At 42.5% G+C, this 21,987-nt stretch overlaps 1 protein-coding gene across 1 annotated transcript in view; it reads left to right on the top strand.

Annotated features, from left to right (window-relative positions):
- Window positions 1–764: 764 nt before the first annotated feature.
- KCNU1 (potassium calcium-activated channel subfamily U member 1) overlaps window positions 765–21,987 on the top strand; it is a 144,794-nt gene continuing 123,571 nt past the window's right edge. Inside the window, exons 1-6 of the mRNA XM_061134852.1 lie at window positions 765–953; window positions 4,594–4,710; window positions 16,873–16,934; window positions 18,049–18,139; window positions 19,390–19,501; window positions 20,655–20,730. Coding sequence (XP_060990835.1) covers window positions 765–953; window positions 4,594–4,710; window positions 16,873–16,934; window positions 18,049–18,139; window positions 19,390–19,501; window positions 20,655–20,730 — 647 coding nt within the window. The remainder of the gene's footprint in view (window positions 954–4,593; window positions 4,711–16,872; window positions 16,935–18,048; window positions 18,140–19,389; window positions 19,502–20,654; window positions 20,731–21,987) is intronic.

Below are 21,987 nucleotides of genomic sequence, written 5' to 3' on the forward strand. Positions count from 1 at the left end.
AATAACTGGGGGGAACTAGCCCCTCCGTCGGGCACTGACATTTTGCCCACTACTCATGCACACTGCAAGGCATGACATTTCTTACACCTTTGAAAACACCAGAGGAAATAAAAGCTATTGCTCTCATTTTGAACTTTACCTCTACTGGACCAAAGGGTTTGCTGACAGGGCAGGGATAAAAGCAGGAAAGGATAGGGTCCCATACAAGAAGAGATGACGGGAACGGGTTCCTGAGCTCAAAAGCAATCAGCCAGTATTCCCCCTCACAAAGTTGCCTCCTGCAACATCTGTACTCTGTGTCTTTCTGATTGAGAGGATACACAAAAATCCTGAAGTCCTTCTCTCATCTGTCCCTCTGAGGTTACTGAGACTGTGGTATCACTCAGGAGAAGAGTCAGCCTGTAGACTCATGAGTGGTTCAAGGTCATCTCACTCAAAAAAAGAGTTGTCCTAAAGTTGCTTGCACAAACCAGATAGATGGCCGGTTGACCATGGCCACAAAGGATGCAGTTTTCTCAAGGTCATGGAGAAGGTCAGTAACAGCATCCCATCTAGAATTCTGGTCTTCCGAAGACCCACTTCCTGGACCTTCTGCTATTCATTCAGTTGCATCCTGTGAGTCAGCACCTCATTGGTTACCAGACCCCTCTGCTCTTGCTGCATGAAGGGGTTAGGACCCTGACGCACTGAACTCTAGTTCCTGGAATCGTTACCATGTGATCATGACATCACAGAGGAGGCCGCCGGAACAGTTCTGTCTCAAGATGTTTGTAACCAAGCCGAAGGATGGACGTGGGGAAGGCACGGTGAAAATATCTTGTACAACTGAGATCCAGGCAGTGTTTATTCTTTCCTCCACTGTAATCTTCTTCTGTGGATTCCTCATCTTATTCATATCCAGGTTCATCGCGAGGAATTTTAAAAAATGGAAAAAGAACAAGGGAATTTTCCTGGTCAGTTCCCCTGTTACAAAGATCAGAGACAGGCTTGGCTTGCGTTTGTGTTTAGAAGACCACAAAGGCATCACCCAGTTTTCCCAGGCTAAGAGCTGTGGTGGCGTGATTTAGAAAGGTGTCCACCCCGCTCGGGGGGCAGGACCCCAGGCCGTCATTCCAAAGGGCATGGCTACGAGGCCAGGCCACCTCTCCCACCTCTGGGAGAAGCAGTGCCTCATGTGGATGATGCTGAATGTTAGCTCTGGAAATAGAGGTCACTGATTTGAAAAAAACCTCCACTAATGCTGAGTCCCTAGTGGCTCAGAAGGTAAAGAATCTGACTGCAATGCGGGAGAACTGGGTTCGATCCCTGGATTGGGAAGATTCCCCTGGAGGAGGGAATGGCCCCCCCACTCCAGTATTCTGGCCTGGAGAATTTCATGGAGAGAGGAGCCTGGGGGGCTACAGGTCATGGGGTCGCAAAGAGTCGGACACGACCGAGCGACTAAGCACATACCACTGTGTCTATGCCTCTATTTCGGATTTTTAAATGACAGTCGTGTTTGATACCACGAGTGCGGCAGAAGAGACACCAGGGTCAAGCTCCCTTTCCCGGATCGTTCGTGCAAGAGGTTGAGGTACTCAGAAGTATACACTGTCTTTTATACATATTAAAACAACACATGGAGCTGTACGCACACACCCGCAGAAACCCACGCACACGTTGCACGTGTCATTCAGCCACAAATGCAGAGACACTATTTTATGCCCAAACAAGCTTTGCAAGGGTGGGCGCTGTTGAATAGCAGCTGGAAAATGATGATGGTAAGAGCCGTGGTATCTTATCCAGGGAAAACTCTGCTTAAGAGACCGTTGTTGTTCTTCAGTCAGTAAGCCGAGTCCAACTCCTTGCAACCCCATGACTATAGCCCACCAGGCTCCTCTGTCCATAGGGATTTTTTAAGCAAGTATACTGGGTTAGGTTTCCATTTCCTTCTCCAGTAGATCTTCCCAACCCAGGGATCAAACCCTTGTCTCCTGCATTGGCAGGCGGATTCTTTACCACAGAGCCATCAGGGAAGCTGGCTTAAAGGAATAGAAACACTCAAATGCTACATAATGGCTATTCTAGTACCAGTGGTTGAACATTCTCAGTTATTTTTCCCCAACTTCATTTCTCTGATTTCCAGGACAGAACACATTTCAACTGTGTTTTGCAATTAATCTTGAACAGTTCCTTGAAGTACTGACTCTTGATGCTAACCACTGACATAAAAGAACTTATAACTTGGTAACTTTTTCAGGGCATTGGCAGTGTCCTCACATGAAATTCAGGTGTCTGCATTTGAGAAGTGTCCAATATGGAAGTTTATAGATTTTTTTTTTTTTTTTTTTTTGCTAAATGAGTTTGCTGTGTGCTCAATCGTGTTCGACTCGGTGACCTTATGGACTTGCAGTCTACCCAGACTCCACTGTCCATGGGGTTTTCCTGGCAAGAATACTGGAGTGGGTTGCCATTTCCTCCTCAAGGGGATCTTCCCCATCCAGAGATCGAACCCGAGTCTTGCCCGTCTCCTACATTGCAGGCAGATTCTTTACCACTGAGTTCCCAGGGAAGCCCCAATGCTATTACTAATTATTTCTAGATTAAAGACAACAAGCAGTGGCATTACAACTGGGGAAAGAATCCTGGGGTCCTGACTGCTTAACGACACTGTTGGGATGCACAAATGGGTAGTGGATACAGTGAACCTGCCTTCTATCTTTATTTTATTTTTAGTGCACAACTGAATTGGTAGAATTATTTAGTCTCCTTAGACTTCTGCTTCCAGAAGTGTATCTTCTCCCCCATTATATTCATTTTTCTGTGGTTTACAAAAATGTGAGAACCCATTTATTTGTCCACAAACATTTGCTGTATTTTTCATGTCTTTCTTTTGATATAATTTATGTCTGCCTTCCAGTCCAGAGGTACCTTTCACTTCAGATAGGAAGCAGATGTTGCAAAATGTTAATCATTGGGGTCTTAGCAACCAACAGACTGTGCTGTTCTGCTTTTAAATCCTGAGGAGAGAGTTTGATAACAATTGAATGACTTCTTAATAATTTGTTAGATCTAATTGAATTGAGAGTGTTGTATTTTTCTCTAAGCCTTTGGGAATGTTGGCCTAATGCAAAAATGCCACAAAGCTAGGTACTGTGGAAAGTTCTTTTAAAAAAATTATTTGGAGAGTCATAATTTTCTCCTTAAATGTGCATTTTAAAAGATTTACTACATTCATAAGTACGATTTTATTATATCTTAGGGCCAATTTGTTTTCCCACAGAAGGCACCTCGATTTTATAATGGAATTCAAATGAGTGTTCCATATTCATGCCATTGAATATCTTTAAAAAAAAAAAATTGATGTCCAGACAACTTCCCAGGAATGCACAGGATGAGTCATAGGTATTAGAGGCAATCATTGATGGAGATACGAACTCTATCAAATAGTCATTTAATGAGACTTCTTTATATACAGATAGAGAAATTATATCATTTCAAAAGCCTAGCTCCACATGAAATGAGCTTTTCTAAAAGTCAGAGGTCTTAGTCTGCATGGTGAGGTCAATGCCCATTCACTTGTGTCTTTTGGGGGACTAGTTCAAGACTAACAGACCCAGAGGCTAATTCAGCCTCGAGCCTGTTTTCATTGCTTGCCCAAGAGCATGTCATTTAATTTTGCTATACCTCAGTTTCCTTCAGTATAAAATGGATTTAATCAGACTTACTTTGTCTCCCTCATAAGATTATTATAAATTTCAGATATAGTCATCCCTTGATATTAGCAATGGGTTGGTTGCAGGACATCCCCCCACAACAAAATCTGAGGGTGCTCAAGTCCCTTATATAAAAAGGCATAGTACTTGCACATTCCTTGAGCATGCTTTTCAGTACACTTCAAATCATTTTTAGATGAGTTATAATACCAAATACAGTGTAAATACTGTGTAACTAGTGGCCAACACCCCGCAAATTCAAGCTTTGACTTCTGGAACTTTCTGGAATTGTTTTTCCAACTACTTTCCATCTGATGTTGGTTGAATCCGCAAATGCGGAACCCAAAGACTGTATAATAAGTAAAGGCATTTTATAAACGTGAGGAAGGATCATGGTTTCAACAGGACAGGATACCAGATAAGGAACTAAAATCAACATAAAATGGCTAAACATTTCCCTCTTCTTTCTCACTCAAAAAAAAAAAAAAAAAAGTGGATACTTAAGTAACCACCTAGAAATCCACTTGTAATCTTTGTTCTTTGTCCATGTATCTTGATGGAAAAGGATAAGACACTTATTCCTAGAGCAGAAAGAAGCTGGCTTCTCCCAACCCTGATCATTAAGACAGAGTCTGTGTGAAGGGTCTGAGACTGTGAGACGGACATGGCAAAGACTGCAGGATTCAGAATGAAAATACTGCAGAAGAGCAGTAAAATGCAAATCGAGTCAAATTCATCCTGTGAAATATGGAAGAAGGGACTTCAAGGTTCCCCGGGGTGGGACAAGGTGGAGAGCGTTCTGGCTGATGTCACAGCAGGAGATGCCATCAACCGTGCATGAAACCCATGACTTCCTCTGAGACCCAGCTCACTTTCCATTTCTTTCTCTTGCTTCTAGGAATTTAATTCAGGCAACATGAGACATAAACATTCAAGAAGTCTCACCTTCCGGAGCCACTTTCATAATCGTATAGAAATGCTGCTCTCAGCACAGACCTTGGTCGGACGGGTATTGGTGAGTACGTTCCCAGTGACCACTTGCTAAAAGACTTTAGCCACGACTGTGATGCATGGTCCGTGTGAAGGCGTCTGCTGTTCCGTGGTGGCCTTTCCCAAAACATCACTACCTCCCAATGGCTGTCTCCCTGCATGTACACTCTCCAACTTATGATTCGGCTTGCTTTTTCCTTTGGAGTGAATCACTTGGCATTGTATTTTCTATTTGTTGTCAGTCTATCCACCAGAAGAACTTTATTAGGGCAAAGGTTGTGGGCATTCTGGTCTCCTTGTAAGTAGATGGTTTGTTCTCTTTGTAATGTAGATGGGTGCCGGGCATATAGCTGATGCTCAAATAATGTTGGTTTGTTGTGGATTCTCTGCTCTGTAAGGGACAGGTCATTTCCCACTCCTTGGATGCTAATAGCTTCCTTTCTTCAGTATTGACATATACACACTACTGTATGTAACACAGATAGCTAGTGGGAAGCTGCTATATAGCACAAGGGGTCCAGCTGGGTACTCTGTGATGATCAGGATGGGTGGGATGGGGGGGGTGGCTGGGAGGGAGGCTGAGGAGGGAGGGGATGCATGTATGCTTATAGCTGATTAATGTGGTACAGCGGAAGCCAACACAACACTGTATAGCTATTATCCTCCAATTAAAAATAAATTTTAAAAAGCTGGTCTTTTTTGCCTCTAAATATTTATCATTTACTTCCTGTTTTCATACAGGTAAACTTTGATGCATCAAAATTCAATCCAGGCATCATCTCATCAGGGAAATTTTACCTTATCTCTCTAGCTCTCTTGGTAAAGAATCTGCCTGCAGTGCAGGAGACCTGGGTTCAATCCCTGGGTCAGGAAGATCCCCTGGAGAAGGAAATGGCAACCCACTCCAGTATTCTTGCCTGGAAAATCCTATGGACAGAGGAGCCCGGTGGCTACAGTCCAAGGGATCGCAAAGAGTCAGACATGACTTAGTGACTAAACCACAACCATCGTATTAAGCTAAGAGTCCCCATCTCTAAGTTTCTATCATTTCCAGGGTTCTTAAAATTATCTGTGCATAAGCCTGTCTCCCCCACTGCTCCATGGGCTCCTTGAGAGAAAAAGACCATGTCGGGGAAAACTTATACCCCATTGTCTGGAAATAGCAGACGCCCTGTAAGTGAATAGCACCCTGATCATCATTTCAATAGTATTGTTTGATCTTAAACATTCAAAAACAGAATCTGTAATGTGGGGATGTGCTGCCATCACGTGGTGGCACAGTGGAAGGAGATGTATGTGAACCAACGATGATCGTCTTTTGTGATCATACATCGTTCTTTTCTAGAAAAGTCACTGTTGCTTAATTCAGATCTAACTAACTTTTAAAACTGAAAGTACATAAGTAAAATTGCATTGATGAACTCTGCAGTGAATACTGAATCATCTGAGAATGTGCCTCTCATTTTTTTTTTTTTTTCTCCTAAAATTTTGGTCTCTTGTTTGAAATCCTTGTCCCCAAGACCTGTTAGAGAAGGATTTTTCTGGTTCTTTTTTAAAAATTTTATCAGGGAATTGTTGGTTAGGATCTCTTCAAGTGTTCAAATCATGTTAGATTATACGTGGACAATGTTGGGACTAAAGTAGTCAAGGTGACTGGGGTGAGGCAGAAGAGAACTTACACCATCTATAAGCACTGCATATAGAGAGTGGGTGGGAAGGAATAAGCATTGAGTACATGCCAATATATATTACTTCTTTAATGACGGAAAAATGGTTCTTTTGATCTGACACAGTTTATGATTAAATAGTTGGAACAGTAGGAAGCAGAATAGTCTGGCACTGAAGCACAGAATTGAGACTCTCTGTGAGGGTTCCAAGCAAGTGTGTATGAAAGGATGAAAAGTGGGGGAAAGTGGCTCCTTCCTTCCACCCACTCTTCCTTTATAATTTCCTTTCTTCCTTCTTTCCACAAATATTTGTTTGCAACTACATGCGGAGCATATCTTCTAGACATGGTGAAAAATGCAGGCAAGAGTCTTAGACTTATGGGACTGAAATTCTCGTGGAGGTAGAAATGATAAATATGTACATAAACAGAAAAGATAAATTCAGATGGTTATCAGTGAGAGGATGATGAGGGGTATGTTTGAGAATTTTGGTGTTTTTGGAGTTAGACCACATTAGATGCAGTGATCTGAGAGGAAATCTCTGAAAATGTAAGATTTGAGCTGAGACCTGAAGAATGAGAAGAATAAAGAGATTAAAGAGGGGAAGGAACAAGTTTCCTGTTTGAGAAAGGAGACTTGTGGAAGTAAGGGTTTAAATTACTGCAAACGCCAAATGAGATTCCTGTGTTAGAGGCCAGGAGGTAGGAGAACAGTGAGGTCTGAGTAGAGATGGGAGGACCCTGCAATGCTTAGGTTGCTCAAATGGAAGGATTTATTCTAATGCAACAGAAACTCATTGAAGAGTTTTTAAGAAGCGTGGGTTGACACAGTCTAATTAGTTTTAGAAATTCAAGAGGCACTAAAATTTGAAAATAAAATAATTGTCAAAGGAAAACTAGTTTGTTTCATGATATGTGTGTGTGTGTGTGTGTGTCTGTGTGTGTGTGTGTGTTAATCACTCAGTTGTGTCCAACTCTTTGCAACCCCATGGACTGTAGCCGGCTAGGCTTCTCTGTCATATGTGAGTGTATGTGTGTGTGTGTGTCTGTCAGTTCAGTTCAGTCGCTCAGTCGTGTCCAACTCTTTGCGATCCCATGAACCATAGCACGCCAGGCCTCCCTGTCCATTACCAATTCCTGGAGTCTCTACAAACTCATGTCCATTGAGTTGGTGATGCCATCTAACCATCTCATCCTCTGTCATCCCCTTCTCCTCCTGCCCTCAATCTTTCCCAGCATCAAGGTCTTTTCAAATGAGTCAGCTCTTCACATCAGGTGGCCAGTCCTTACCTATAGATTAAGGTGGTAGAAGCTGCATTGTGTCCAGGGGCAGAAGAGGCTCTGCTCTCCCCCCACTACCTGTGGTACCCACCCCGGGTACAGGTGGCCTTGGCCATCTTGTGTTCATCCCGCTTCCTTTAGATCATCACTGCGGTTCCCAGAAGGCTGCAGCAGCAACCGTGACACTCCTCAGACAACACCATCCACAGGTACTTCTCCCTCTCGAGGCCAGGAAGCCACCGCGCTGGTCAGCTCGCATCACAGGGACCTTAGGAAGTGGCACCTTTGAGGACGGGTTCCAGCCAATCCCAGGCTCAGTTTCTCAGTGCCCCGTGCAAGGGAGTGCAGGAATGGAGTTTAATGTCTCTCTGCTCCTCTGCAGAAGCAGCGTGGTACTTCTCAGACTACTTCCTTTCCACACCTTCCTCATTCTGTCCTGGGGTCCTGGTCAATAACTTCAGTTCAGTTCAGTCACTCAGTTGTGTCCAACTCTTTGTAACCCCATGGACTGCAGCAGGCCAGGCTTCCCTGTCCATCACCAACTCCCAGAGCCTACTCAAACTCGTAGCCATCAAGTCAGTGATGCCATCCAACCATCTCATCCTCTGTCATCCCCTTCTCCTCCCGCTTTCAAGCTTTCCCAGGATCAGGTCAGGGTCTTTTCCAATGAGTCGGTTCTTCAGATCAGGTGGCCAAAGTATCGGAGTTTCAGCTTCAGTATCAGTCCTTCCAATGAATATTCAGGACTGATTTCCTTTAGGATTGACTGGTTGGATCTCCTTGCAGTCCAAGGGACTCTCAAGAGTCTTCTCCAACACCACAGTTCAAAGGCATCAGTTCTTCAGCACTCAGCTTTCTTTATAGTCCAACTCTCACATCCATACATGGCTACTGGAAAAACCATAGCTTTGACTAGATGGACCTTTGTTGGCAAAGTAATGTCTCTGTTTTTTAATATGCTATCTAGGTTGGTCATATCTTTTCTTCCAAGGAGCAAGGGTCTTTTAATTTCATGGCTGCAGTCACCATCTGCAGTGAATTTTGGAGCCAAAAAAATAAAGTCTCTCACTGTTTCCATTGTTTTCCGATCTATTTGCCATGAAATGATGGGACCAGTTGCCGTGATATTAGTATTCTGAATGCTGAGTTTTAAGCCAACTTTTTCACTCTCCTCTTTTACTTTCATCAAAAGGCTGTTTAGTTCTTATACATTTTCTGCCATAAGGGTGGTGTCCTCTGCATATCTGAGGTTATTGGTATTTCTCCTGGCAATCTTGATTCCAGCTTGTGCTTCTTCCAGCCCAGCGTTTCTCATGATGTACTCTGCATATAAGTTAATTAAGCAGGGTGACAATATACAGCCTTGATGTACTCCTTTTCCTATTTGGAACCAGTCTGTTGTTCCATGTCCAATTCTAACTGTTGCTTCCTGACCTGGATACAGGTTTCTCAAGAGGCAGGTCAGGTGGTCTGGTATTCCCATCTCTTTCAGAATTTTCCAGTTTATTGTGATCCACACAGTCAAAGGCTCTGGCATAGTCAATAAAGCAGAAATAGATGTTTTTCTGGAACTTTCTTGCTTTTTTGATGATCCAGTAGATGTTGGCAATTTGATCTGTGGTTCCTCTGCCTTTTCTAAAACCAACTTGAACAGCTGGAAGTTCACAGTTCACGTATTCCGCAGTTCGTTTCCTCCTAAATCATCATGTTGGCCAATTTCCTGATCACAGGGCTTATTTTCCTCGCTGGGGCAGCTTGGATGAGCTTGGTCTTCCCGAGCTCGCGCTCATACTTCCTCCCCAGTCAGCTTTGCCGACTGCCACCGGTCGTCTTTCTTGCCAACCTGGGGATCCCTGAATCAGGGACCTTGGCGGTCTCACCTGGCCGGGCGCAGCCTGGAAGCCACAGCACGGCACTGCGCATGCCCCGCGTGGTCCCACTGCGCCTGCGCGGCCTGCAGCTGGCCAGTCGTCTGGTCTGAGTGCTTTTCAACAGGTAATATTCAGTTGAATTTCATTTACAAAAATTTCTTCCTCGGAACACGTCTTTGGTCACATCTCATAGGCCTTGGCAAGTGATGTTCTGGTTTTTAGAAATGCCTGATTTGTCTTCAAGTTGTTTTAAGTTTTAATTTTGGTTTCCTGTTCGATTCGTAATCTGTCGAGAAGAGGGGTGCGTGCTTTTGTTTCCTTAGGAATGGAAGACTCTCTTTTCTATTTTGGTGAAGTTGATGGACCAAGAATATCACTGCCTTTATGATCTCTAGTTGAAGAAATTTATGGGGAAATTCTTTGTTGCCTAGTACATGGTCAATTTTTATTACTGTGTAATGGACTTTTGAAAGAATGTGTATAGTTTGACATATAGGCACTATAATTATGTTATATGTATTTTCCCAACACTTAATTAATTGCTGACTGCTTGAAAAGGGCATGTCAACATTTTTCAATTCTGATTTTATAGTTTTATAAAATATCTTGCATTTCTATCAGATTTAGAGTTAGCTATCTTATATAACATCAATTGATGCATAGAGTTACCTATTGTATTTCCCTGGTTGATAGTGCCTTTTACCAATATGAAATACCCATTTTTGTCACATTGACTGGGTATTTTTTGTCACATTGAGTGTGGGCTGTTTGCAGTTTTTTTTTTTTACCTCTGAGATATTTTAGGATATAATATTAGCATGTAACATTGCTTTCTTTTTATTCATACTTGATTGGGATGTCTTTGCCCAGCTTCTTTCAGTCTTTATGTCTTATTTCCTCTCATGTGTGTCTCTTTAAATATTATGTAGCTGGATTTTTGTGTTTATTGATTTAAGAATACATTTGTTTGTTAACTTACCAGGAGAATTTAATTATTTTCCTTTATGGTGATCCGTTTCATTGGTCTTTATAATATTTAGAGATTGAATTTAGTGCATAATAGGGTATCTAAATATCTGTGGCTTAAACAAACAAATGGAAGGTCTGTTAGTAAGGAGGGGAGAGTGGGTATCGGATAAACAACTAGGATCTTTGTAACATATTTGTTCCTTATCTTATTGGGGAGTCAAAATGACATGGTGACTGAGAATTTTGAAAGATGTGAACTTAAAACATCGGCTTCTTCACTTCATCTTGAGCGAGTTATTTTTTCCGAAACTGCACTTCTTTCATATAATGTGAATAACCTTCCTGAAAATGCTGCAAGGAGTATTGTAAACCCTTCAGTTCAGTTCAGTCACTCAGTTGTGTCTGACTCTTTGCGACCCCATGGACTGCAGCACACCAGGCTTCCCTGTCCATCACAAGCTCCCGGAGTTTACCCAAACTCATGTCCATTGAGTCGGTGATGCCATCCAGCCATTTCATCCTCTGTCGTCCCCTTCTCCTCCTGCCTTCCATCTTTCCCAGCATCAAAGTCATGGGTGTACTAAATACTGACAGTTGGCTGATATCTACATTCCTTATTTGTTGAAGTGAGTGAAAGTTGCTCAGTCGTATCCAATTCTGTGACCCCATGGACTATAAAGTCCATGGAATTCTGTAGGCCAGAATGCTGGAGTAGGTAGTCTATTCCTTCTCCAGCAGATGTTGGTGACCCAGGAATCAAACCAGGGTCTCCTGCATTGCAGGTGGATTCTTTACCAACTGGTCCTTATTTGTTAGTTTTTATTAATTTTATTTCTTTTGCATTTTTTGGGTAATATAAATGGCATTTATTTTAAAAGTCAAAATTTTCCAAAACTTAATTAGAAGAGTAGCACTATTTTTATAATTTTGCAAATGTCTTTACTGTCTGGTCTAATACATTTGCTTCTACAGGCAGTATGTCGTTTTGAAACATACTGAGAAAACCCAGCTTCACATAGGTCTGTAGTTAGAAAATAAAGGACCTCACAGATTTCCCTTGAGAAGGCTTTGGGATTCCTGAGGATGAGTCCTCAGATCACACTTTGAGAACTTGATAGTATGTGGAAGGGATGTGCAGTGCTGTTTTGGACCAGAGAGGGCAGAGGGCTTTACCTAGCTCTGGGCTCAGCCCCTGCCGCCTTCGCCCAGAGGCCTGTGTTTGCCTGGCAGCATTAGCTTCTGGCCTGTGAGCTCTGAATCCATCAGCCCACAGCGTCAAGGGGAGCGTTGCTGCCTCTCCACCCTCCCAGGTGAAGTGACTTAGACTGCAGTGTTGCAACTGCCTTGACCATGTTGTAAGCAGCCATGGAACAGCAAACAGACCACTATTAGTATTTCCCTGACAGATTTCTGGATTTCGGCTACCTTTTCTGCATACCTGTTTTGGATGTGGTTGTTGGTTTAAACCCCTCTCAATGTTAGTGACAAGCCTCTAGCAGTTGGGCTGAATTAATTGTGGTGAAGTCAATGCACAAGTGGCCTTGTGAGTGTTGGAATTGTTGTTGTTGCTTTGTCACTAGGTTCAGCTCAGTTCAGTTGCTCAGTCATGTCCGACTCTTTGCAACCCCATGAATCACAGCACGCCAGGCCTCCTTGTCCATCGCAAACTCCCGGAGTTTACTCAAACTCATGTCCATTGAGTCGGTGATGCCATCCAGCCATCTCATCGTCTGTCGTCCCCTTCTCCTACTAAGTCGTGTCCAACTCTTTTGCAACCCCATGGAGTGTAGCCCTCCAGGCTCCTCTGTCCATGGGATTTCCCAGGCAAGAATACTGGAGTGGGTTGCCATGTCCTTCTTCATCTTTTGCATCTTTTGACTTGAGTTTTTCCATTTTTAATAGAATATCATAACCATTTCAGTAAATGAAGCTCAGAACAAACTCCCCACCTATATTTCTCTCCAATCATACCTCTGCATGTTTTATATCTGTATACTGCTCTCCCATGAGACCATTGGCATATTTTTCCTCCACACCACCCCTCTTTCCTTCCTGAAATTGTTGAATTAATCTGAACATTCAGTTCCAGATTGCCACTGTTTCTTAGTGTGGTTTTTTTTTTTTTTTTTTTTGCCTTTTAGCATTGTACAACTGGTCAGATTTCCTGCTTAATATTTCTTTAGAGTTAAAAATTCCATTAATTTTACCTGCTTTATTAGGCATCACTTTTCTTACATAACTTATTTTAACTTTCTATTTTTTTTTTCTTGAGTACTTGCCATATTCATTTGCAAGGGGAATTATAGGTGTGTACTTTCTCAATTCATGGATGTCCAAAAATTCTTTTCTGTTGCTCTCAGAAGTAAACTACAATGTGGTTGGGTTTGGAATTCTTGGCTTGTAGTCCTTTCCCCCAAAATCTCTGTAAGTGCTGTTCCAAAGTGTTCTAGCTCTTTAAGGATACTTGCTAGACGCCATGTCCTTGTCTGGTCTCTGAATCCCCTCTCTCTCCTCTGCTTTGCCACGCGAGGCCAGCGCTCAGCAGCCACAGGTCTCTTGTCAGCTCCCTTGTGCTCTGGAGCCGGGAGGGCACCGCTCCTTCTGTGTTTTGCATCTGTTTTTTTTCAGCCTCACTTCATCAATGTTTTTTCAGTCCAGCAGCCATGTTTGGTTTCCATTTCCAGTTTTTGCCAACAGGGCTGGAACCAAAGCTCACTAAGCAATCCAGGACGCCTCCTCCCAAGTCTGAAGCCCACCTCCAACGGGCACCTCTTGTGAGATGCTAAATATGGAGAATCCTGACCTTTCTTTGTTGATCTCCCAGCACCTTGGGGGTACAGCGTTTTGCAGTTACTGCCTGTGTTATCCCATGTTCCTCTGCCTTCCAATCCTCCAGTACTATTTCACAGATTTTTTGAATCTCACCAGGAACACTAATGACAATTCTGAAATGTTTGATTATATATTCTGTGTTCACTCTTTCACTGGAAGTTATCTCATCTGTTTTGTCTGCCTGATCCTCCTGTTTGTTTTTTTTTTTTTTTATCCTTTCTGTGTAATTGTCAGTATTCTATTGTCTGCTCACATTCGCAAAGGAAGATCTAGAGTTTTCATAGCACCCCTTGTCAGCGCCCCTTGTCAACTGCGTTGGCGGCTGTTTGCATTCTGAAGACACCCATAACCATCCACCAGCTGAACAGGGGTTTTAAGCCCCACTGGGGCTTCCCAGGTGGTTCAGTGGTAAAGAATCTGCCTGCGATGCTGGAGATACAGGAGACACAGTTTCAATCCCTGGGTCGGGAAGATCCCCTGGAGAAGGAAATGGCAACCCACTCCAGTATTCTTGCCCGGAGAATCCCATGGACAGAGGAGCCTGGTGGGCTACAGTCCTTGGGGTCCCACAGACTGAGCATGCACACACACAGGTAGAAATCAAGCCCAGATGGAGGGCTTCCTACCTCTCCCAGCCAGCCAGCACTTCCAGACTTTGCTCCTTCAACCCAAGGGAAATTCCTTTTCTGGGCGCCTGATGTCCTCTGCTAGCGACCAGAAGTTGTTTTGTGCAGTTTGCTCAGCGTTCAAATGTTCTTTCGATGAATTTGTAGGGGAGAAAGTGGTCTCCCCGTCCTATTCCTCCACCATCTTAGCTCCTCCCTGGTCCCCCCAAGGGAAATTCCTAAGTCTTCTCAGAATATCTCCCATTTTTACCTGAACAGCCTTCACAAGCTGTTAGCCCCCAGAGCCTTATTCTGGTTTGGTACACATTTTGTTGTTTGTTGCACATAATTTCTGGATCATCCTTTTTACATTTGTGGCATGACGTTGATGTTCTTCTTGAATAAAGCTAAAGTTTCCTTCTTTTATTTATTTTTTTGTTAATTTCTATTGTTGTGGATTGCTATAAATATGTGGCCTTGCCACCGAGTTTCTGGAGGTTTGTCAGTACATGATTTACACATAAATAATCACTTATGGAATTAAGCCTTGGAGAAAAATATGTAATCATATGTAAGGAGAAGAAAAAATATTTCATGAAAACTATTAATAATGATTAATCTACTGTTATATATAGTCTATATATATTCACCCCAAACATTTTTTCCTGAGCTTCAGACTACATTTGTAACCGAATATCTCCATGAGACCCACTAACTGAGTGATGTCTCCATCGATTCATGATTTAGATGTTAAAATAGAACTGACAGTAATAGTTGAGACCCCAAGAAAAATAGATGTCAGTAACTCCCAGTAAGCTACCCCTTCTGCCACTTACAAAGCAGTTGAAAGAAAACCATTTGAAAGTCTTAGCATCTTGACCAATCCTATGTAAATTAGAGTAAACTGGAAATTGGAGGAAGCTCTTGTTGTGGCAGGGTGGTAGGGAGGAGGGGGCATGAGGCTTTCCTCTCCTGGCAAGTGAGAGACCACTTAGAAAGATCAGATTTCATCTCTTAGAACTTTAGGGACGCAGAAGCTGATGTCCGGTTCGTTGGTGAAGGGAGATGGCAACCCTGAAGATAATCTGTTGTCCTCGTGTTTCTTGGGGCAAAGGGTGAGCGAGCTGGTCCGTGGGCCAGACGTGGGTCATGGGGGAGAGTCTTCTTGAACCTGCCCAAGTAGGCATCTGGAGGGAGGAGTCCCAGCAGAATATAGGAGTGGGAGGTACACTGAGAAAGGAGTTGTGAGCAGCCAGAGAGAAGATGCTTCCACAGCTCAGGAGAACCGCAGTGGGGACGCATAGCTATTAAATATTATCTAGATGGCAGCCAGTCTGCCCCCTCCCCTCACTTCTGATCTTTTCAGTTGCTCTCCTTTCTTTTCCCAGCACACATCTTCTCACATACCACCTAAGGTACGTGTTAATTACTTCAATGTCCAGACCCTAAGCTCCATAAGGGCAGGGATCTTTGTGTATATTTTTGACGGATATATCCCCATCCCCAGAATGATTCTTGGGGCATAAGAGGTACAAAACAAATAGCTGTTGAATAGGAATAGGAATTAAATTGGGATCTCTACAGAGCAATGGATCAACCCAGGAAAGTAAACACCTCCCTTGCCTGGAGAGCCCAAGGGGGAGAGCCTAGTGGTCTAACACCAGCCAAGTCCAACATTTCTGGCTATTACCTCTCCTCCCTCCCCTTTTGATTCACTCCCTGACACTGACCTACGAATCCCAAGTCTCTAGAGGCCAGAGGCAGCCTAGTCACAAGGCAAGAAGAACTAAAAAAACAAAAAAGGTTAACAGATAAAAGACACTGACCACTTTTCTAATACAGGTAGCCTGTCCAAGGGACACCTGAGTCGGAAGGGAGTGAAGCTTTAATTGTAAATACAATTCTGAGTTTTACACTGGACTGAACATATTTTTTTTTAATGTTTGGAAACAAGAAATAACTGGTTATGTACAGGAGACCTGAAAAATCACAGAGGCTGCAAATGCATCATCCAAATGCATTGAGGGTTCTAAATGGGCAGATTTCTCATTGCATTCCACAAATTCTTATTTTACAGACCAGATACATTGGCAAGTTCAAGCACTCGTTTTCTCTTCTCACTTTATAGCACATTCTCTCCTGTCAAGAGTCTGATCATCCTTTAAAGGGGCAGGTTTGGGACTGTTTCTTCTCCACCATCACCAGCAATTCAAATTCGGAGTCCGTATCCCATGGCCCTCATTTTCTAGTGTGTAATAAAGTACATAACACATATTAAACACTTAATAAATGTTTGGTGAGTGAGTGAGTAAACGATAGGACTTCCATAGCTCAGAGAACCTTAGGAGCAGCCAAAAGGACCAACTGTTTATTCTGAAGTGTGTGAAAGTAAAAATTAGGGATGTTGTGGGAGGGTACAGGTTCATTTATTGACTATATTAAAGGTCCAAATCAGTTTTTGTTCAAACTTTTTTTAATTTTTTAAAAATTTTATTCATTTACTTAATTTTTTATTGTGGTAAAATGCACATAACATAAAACATAAGATCCTGACCATACTCAGCGGTAAAGCTCAGCAGCCCTAAGTATAGTCACGTTGTTGTGCAACTCTCACCATCATCTATCTCCCCAAATTTCACCTTCCTAAACTGAAACTCTGCTCCCATCCAACACGAACTCCCCATCCCCCACGCCCACCCCTCTCCCAGCACCTACCAAGGTACCTTCTGACTCTATGAATTCAGCTTCTCCAGGCATCTCATACAGGTGGACTCAAACAGCGTTTGTCTGAACCAATCCATCTTTCTTGAATGAATGAATGAATGTTTGAAAAAATGGCCACGGATATACAGGGAAGGGAAAAAGGGAAAACACAATTTTGTTGGTATGTTTATTCATCTGTGTTCATGTTAACAGAATGGATCTGTACATTTGTCTCTCTCTCTCTCTCTCTTTTTTTCCAGGTGATCCTTTTCTTTGTCCTAAGCATCGGGTCTCTTATAATCTATTTCATCAACTCTACTGAGTGAGTAAATTTCCCCAGTCAGTCTTGTCCGCTTTTATCAGTAGGCTGCCAGCTAATTTGGAATTTTCTCTCAGGAATGGTGTTTAATATACTTTCACAGATACTCACGCACAGAAGCTCATAAAAAAGGATAAGTGTTTTGTTTCCCCCAGAAAGTACTAAACCCAGCTCCACACACAGACACACACACACACATGCATGTGTTTCCCCTGTATCCTGTCGTTCTGCCATGCTAGGAGCTGGGGTGCTGTGCCTAAGACTGTTTTAGTTTCTGGGACTACAAGCCTCTAGCTGTTACCCCTTCTTTGCACCCTCTAGGTGGGCCGTATGTGCCTTTGGGTTCCTTAGGTGTTGAAACAGACGTTCGGTAGGCATTTCAGGGTTTCTCATAGATTCCAGACAAGTTTGGATGGTCTTGAGAAAGGAAAATGCTAGACCTAGACCTCATCAGGAACGTAGGAGCACATTATCCTGTGTTCTTCCCTGCAGGGATCCCCCTCACCTCTGCCACAGTCAGGACGGCTTCTGGGACACAACCCAACATAATCTCAACTCCATGCTGATCCTCTGGGAACTATATTGGGTTCCAGCTAAAGTAAAAGTGAGATTACAGGGCCACACAAGTCAGGCGACTTCAGAGATCTTACAGAAACTAGTCATCTTTGCTTTGTGAATTCCTTACTGATCTATTAGGAACATTTTCTTGGAATTTGGTTCAGATCGGTTCATTTGACCTGGAGTAGCTCTCTCTCAGAAGTATCCTGAAGCCAGAATGTCCTGGCTGGACAGATGGTCTTGCAAACCATAAAAAGCCACATAACCTGTGTGCCTCTCAATCCCATTGATAAAATGGAGATGCAGCCAACACACCCCATGAAAAGAGGAGCAGGTAATTCTGTTTTTCTCAGCTCCATTCACAGTGCAGTGGTTTTGTTCATGCATACCTCCCCTCCCAAGAGAAAAGTAATTTCCTTGAGATGTGCACGTAAGAGTCTGGGCTGACCATTCATGGTAAATACATAGAAAATTGTCCACCTATCCTCTTTACTGTGTCCTCTGTAGTCACGTCTTTTAAGATGTCCATCTTTATAAACTGTCATTGTTTCTTTTCTAGCCCAGTAAGAAGCTGTTCTTCGTACCGAGACAAAACCATCCCGATTGATTTGACCTTCAATGCCTTCCTTAGTTTCTATTTTGGGTTGAGAGTAAGTACCTACACCTACTGAATGTGGGGGTAAACAGAGGAGCTCAACTGGCACGTCAAAAAGAGATCTGTGCGCTGCAAGGGGATGCCTTCCTCAGACAATCTGCCTAGGCTCTCAGGCTCTACAGCCGGAGGGTCTGGGCCCTAAATTGCCAAAAGTTATAAAGAGACCCCCAAACTCTCTCCTGCACTTGAGCCTGTAAACCAGGCCAACAATTTCAGCATGAGTGGAAAGGATTCCTTTTGAAAATATTACCGTGTCACCCTGAATTTTTCTTATTGGCTTCCCACCTGCTATCGAGTGAGAACAACTAGTAATCACAAAATAGCAGAACCTGGGTAGCAAGCCTCTGAAAATGTCATCAGCTCCACTGATGGCTCATGTGCCATATAACTCTATAAAATAGTCTGTGCCTTTAATTTGGTTGCATTCACATATTCAGTAGTTCTCTCATTCCATAAGCAATTTTTGAGGGCCCACCCTAGATCTAGATTTTTAGATTTATCCATTCCATGTTTTAGAGAGATGTTTGTATATATATACACACACACACACACGCACACACATACACTCTCTCACATATGTGTATATATACACACATACATGTGAACATGTGTACACATATATTTGTATATGTATATAAATATGCATGTATATATAAGGATGTATATGTATTTCTATGACCTTGATTCAAAACTTATTCAACTGCAATAGCCATCACAATCTTATTTTTATAGCGGATCTTCTCTTCTGGAAGTGCTTCCTTTCTTAATCTAAACAGGGAAATTCATAAACACAAGCCTTGACCAGCCAAACTTGTAGACCTTTTCTGTTGAAGACCATACATAAATATACATTACCTATTGTGTGTGTGCACTCAGTCAGTCATGTCTGACTCTTTGCGACCTCATGAATTGTAGCCCACCAGGCCCCACTGTTGGAATTTTCCAGGCAAGAATATTGGAGTGGGTTGCCATTTCCTCCTCCAGGGGATCTTCCTAACCTTGGGACTGAACTTGCATCTCTTGCCTCTTCTGCATTGACAGGCAGATTCTTTACCACTTTATCACCTATACAGTTATATAAATACATATGAGTGTATATGCATATATATATAATGTATGTATGTGATAGAATGAGGTGAGAACTTCAGTTAATGAATGAAAAGTACTTGAAGAAAGCCACTTTTGTGTTCACTGTAAAATTTTTGAGGGTAACAGAATTTAGGGTCTTGTGCTTTTATTTCATAGTTTCTGGCAGCAGATGACAAGGTCAAGTTCTGGTTGGAGATGAATTCAATTGTAGACATCTTTACCATTCCACCCACCTTTATTTCTTATTATTTGAAGAGTAACTGGCTAGGTAAGTGAATTGTGGGCATCAGAAGCAATCTCAAAAAAAAAAAAACAACCCCTCAACATTCATTCCTAAGTATTCTTTATTTTCTTTCAAAGCTGTGTGTACTCAGTTGCTCAGTCATGTCTGACTCTTTGCGACCATATGAACTATAGCCCTCCAGGCTCCTCTGTCCATGGGGTTCTCCAGGCAAGAACACTGGAGTGGGTTGCCATGCCCTCCTCCAGGGGATCTCCCTGCCCCAGGGATCGAACCCGCATTTCTTGCATCTCCTACATTGGCAGGTGGATTCTTTACTACTGTGCCACCTGGGAAGCCCCCATTTAAAGCCTAATTGCCAGTAAAGAAAATTCCTCACCATGTTGGTATGGTTTTGTAAAGTATTTTCAGAACTCATTTTTTTTAATCCCAGCCCCTAGTGATGGGCCTGATGTCATCTGATAGCTAAGGTTTTTATTGTTTAGGGAATATCTGCTCCTGGGGGGCAAGGACCCCAGCATCCCCGCCCACCTCGGCATCTTTGTGCTGGGATCCCACATGACTGGGAGAGGTGAAAAGCCTCCCAGATCTAAAACCTATAAATCCTCATATCCAGACATGCAGTGACCTGTTAGAGACTTTTTAAATTAGTTACTTTGTCTTTAAGGTAGATGTATTGACAGTACATGAGCCTGCTGTGGCCTTTGTCAGTTTTTATGTAATCATGTCATTTATTATCTACAAAAATATTCCTTACTGATGCTATTATCAAACCACATAAATGCAAACAGCATGCAAGCCCTGGGGAGCATATCACAGAGATTCTGCAGCCAGGAGTTTAAGTGGTTTACAGATCATTTGCTCTCCATTCTAAAAAAGAGTTAAACAGAGTAAAATGTGAGTTGTGCTTATTACATGCTTTGTAGTAATGATAATTCTCAGCAGCACTTTGAGGTGGGTATCATTATAATTCCCATTTTATAGATGAGGAACCAGAGGAGCTAAGGGTGTTGCTCTAGATGATAATAGCCATTAAGTGAATCAGGATTTGAACTAGTCCTCATGGTCTTAAACTGATGACATTGTGATATATTTGAGCATTTCAGGGAGAGAGAGAACATGAACAGTCCTAGGTGTGGGGTAATTCAGACTGCAGCTTTCTCTTTTGATTGCTTTGTAGGTTTAAGGTTCTTACGAGCATTGCGGCTGCTGGAACTCCCTCAAATCTTACAAATTCTGCGAGCCATCAGCACCAGGTAAACGCCAGCCCTGCCCCAAGCATGCCTTACTCATTTGGACTAGAAAATTCAAATGTTAACTGAACCTTCAGTCAGCTCATTTCCCATCAGAAACTTCAGCGCAAATGTCATGGAATCCCTCACTTCCCAAGGTAGCATTCGCTTACTTTTCTCCCATTGCATTAACCTCACACACTGGCTGGAAGCTTGCAATCATCTTAAAGAGTTTGTTTCTTTGTTTCTTGGACCTGCCAGGTGTCCCTTCATTTAGGCTTTAACTCTTCCTCTTCCCCCCAATTTTTTTCTTAAAGCAATTCAGACAAAATAGACTTTAAAATAATGACTGTTACAAGAGACAAAGATCACATAATGATCAAAGAGACACAGACTAGATAATGATCAAAGGTTCAATCGAAGACGATATGAGTTGTACACAGGTATGTATTCAACATAGGAGCACATCAATACTTAAGGCAAATGCTAGCAGCCGTAAAAGGGGAAATCAACAGTAACACAATAATAGTGGGGAATTTTAACACCCCATTTATGCCAATGGACAGATCATCTAGATGGAAAGTTAATAAGAAAACACAAGCCTTGAATGATGCATTAGACCAGATAGACTTAATATTTATAGGGCATTCCATACCAAAGCAGCAGAATACACTTTCTTCTCAAGTGCACACAGAACATTATCCAGGGTAGATCACATCTTGGGTTACAAATCAAGCCTCAGTAAATTTAAGAAAATTGAAATCATATCCAGCTTCTTTTCTGACCACAATGCTATGAGATTAGAAGTCAGTTACAGGGGGAAAAAATTGTAAAAAACTCAAACACATGGAGGCTAAACAATAGTTTACTAAATAATCAGTGGATCACCAAAGAAATCAGACTCTTTAATTCTACACATTCATTGTCATGAAATACACCACAGCTGTCTAGGAATGTAAGACAGTTTCTCCAAGCCTGAGAGCTGCCCAGTAGTAGCAATGAACTCATTCCTATAGAAACAGAACCATTTAAATGTCTCCGCAAAATTAAAATTACAGTTACAGCACTGGGAAGACCCAGAGGGATCAGGTAGAGAGGGAGGTGGGAGGGGGGATCGGGATGGGGAATACATGTAAATCCATGGCTGATTCATGTCAATGTATGACAAAACCCACTACAGTATTGTAATTAGCCTCCAACTAATCAAAATAAATGAAAAAAAAAATCCAAACTTTGGGTTGGCCAAAAAGTTCGTTTGGGTCTTTCTGTAACATCTTATGG

The sequence above is a fragment of the Dama dama genome, chromosome 32 (assembly GCF_033118175.1).
Source record: "Dama dama isolate Ldn47 chromosome 32, ASM3311817v1, whole genome shotgun sequence".
Lineage (NCBI taxonomy): Eukaryota > Metazoa > Chordata > Mammalia > Artiodactyla > Cervidae > Dama > Dama dama.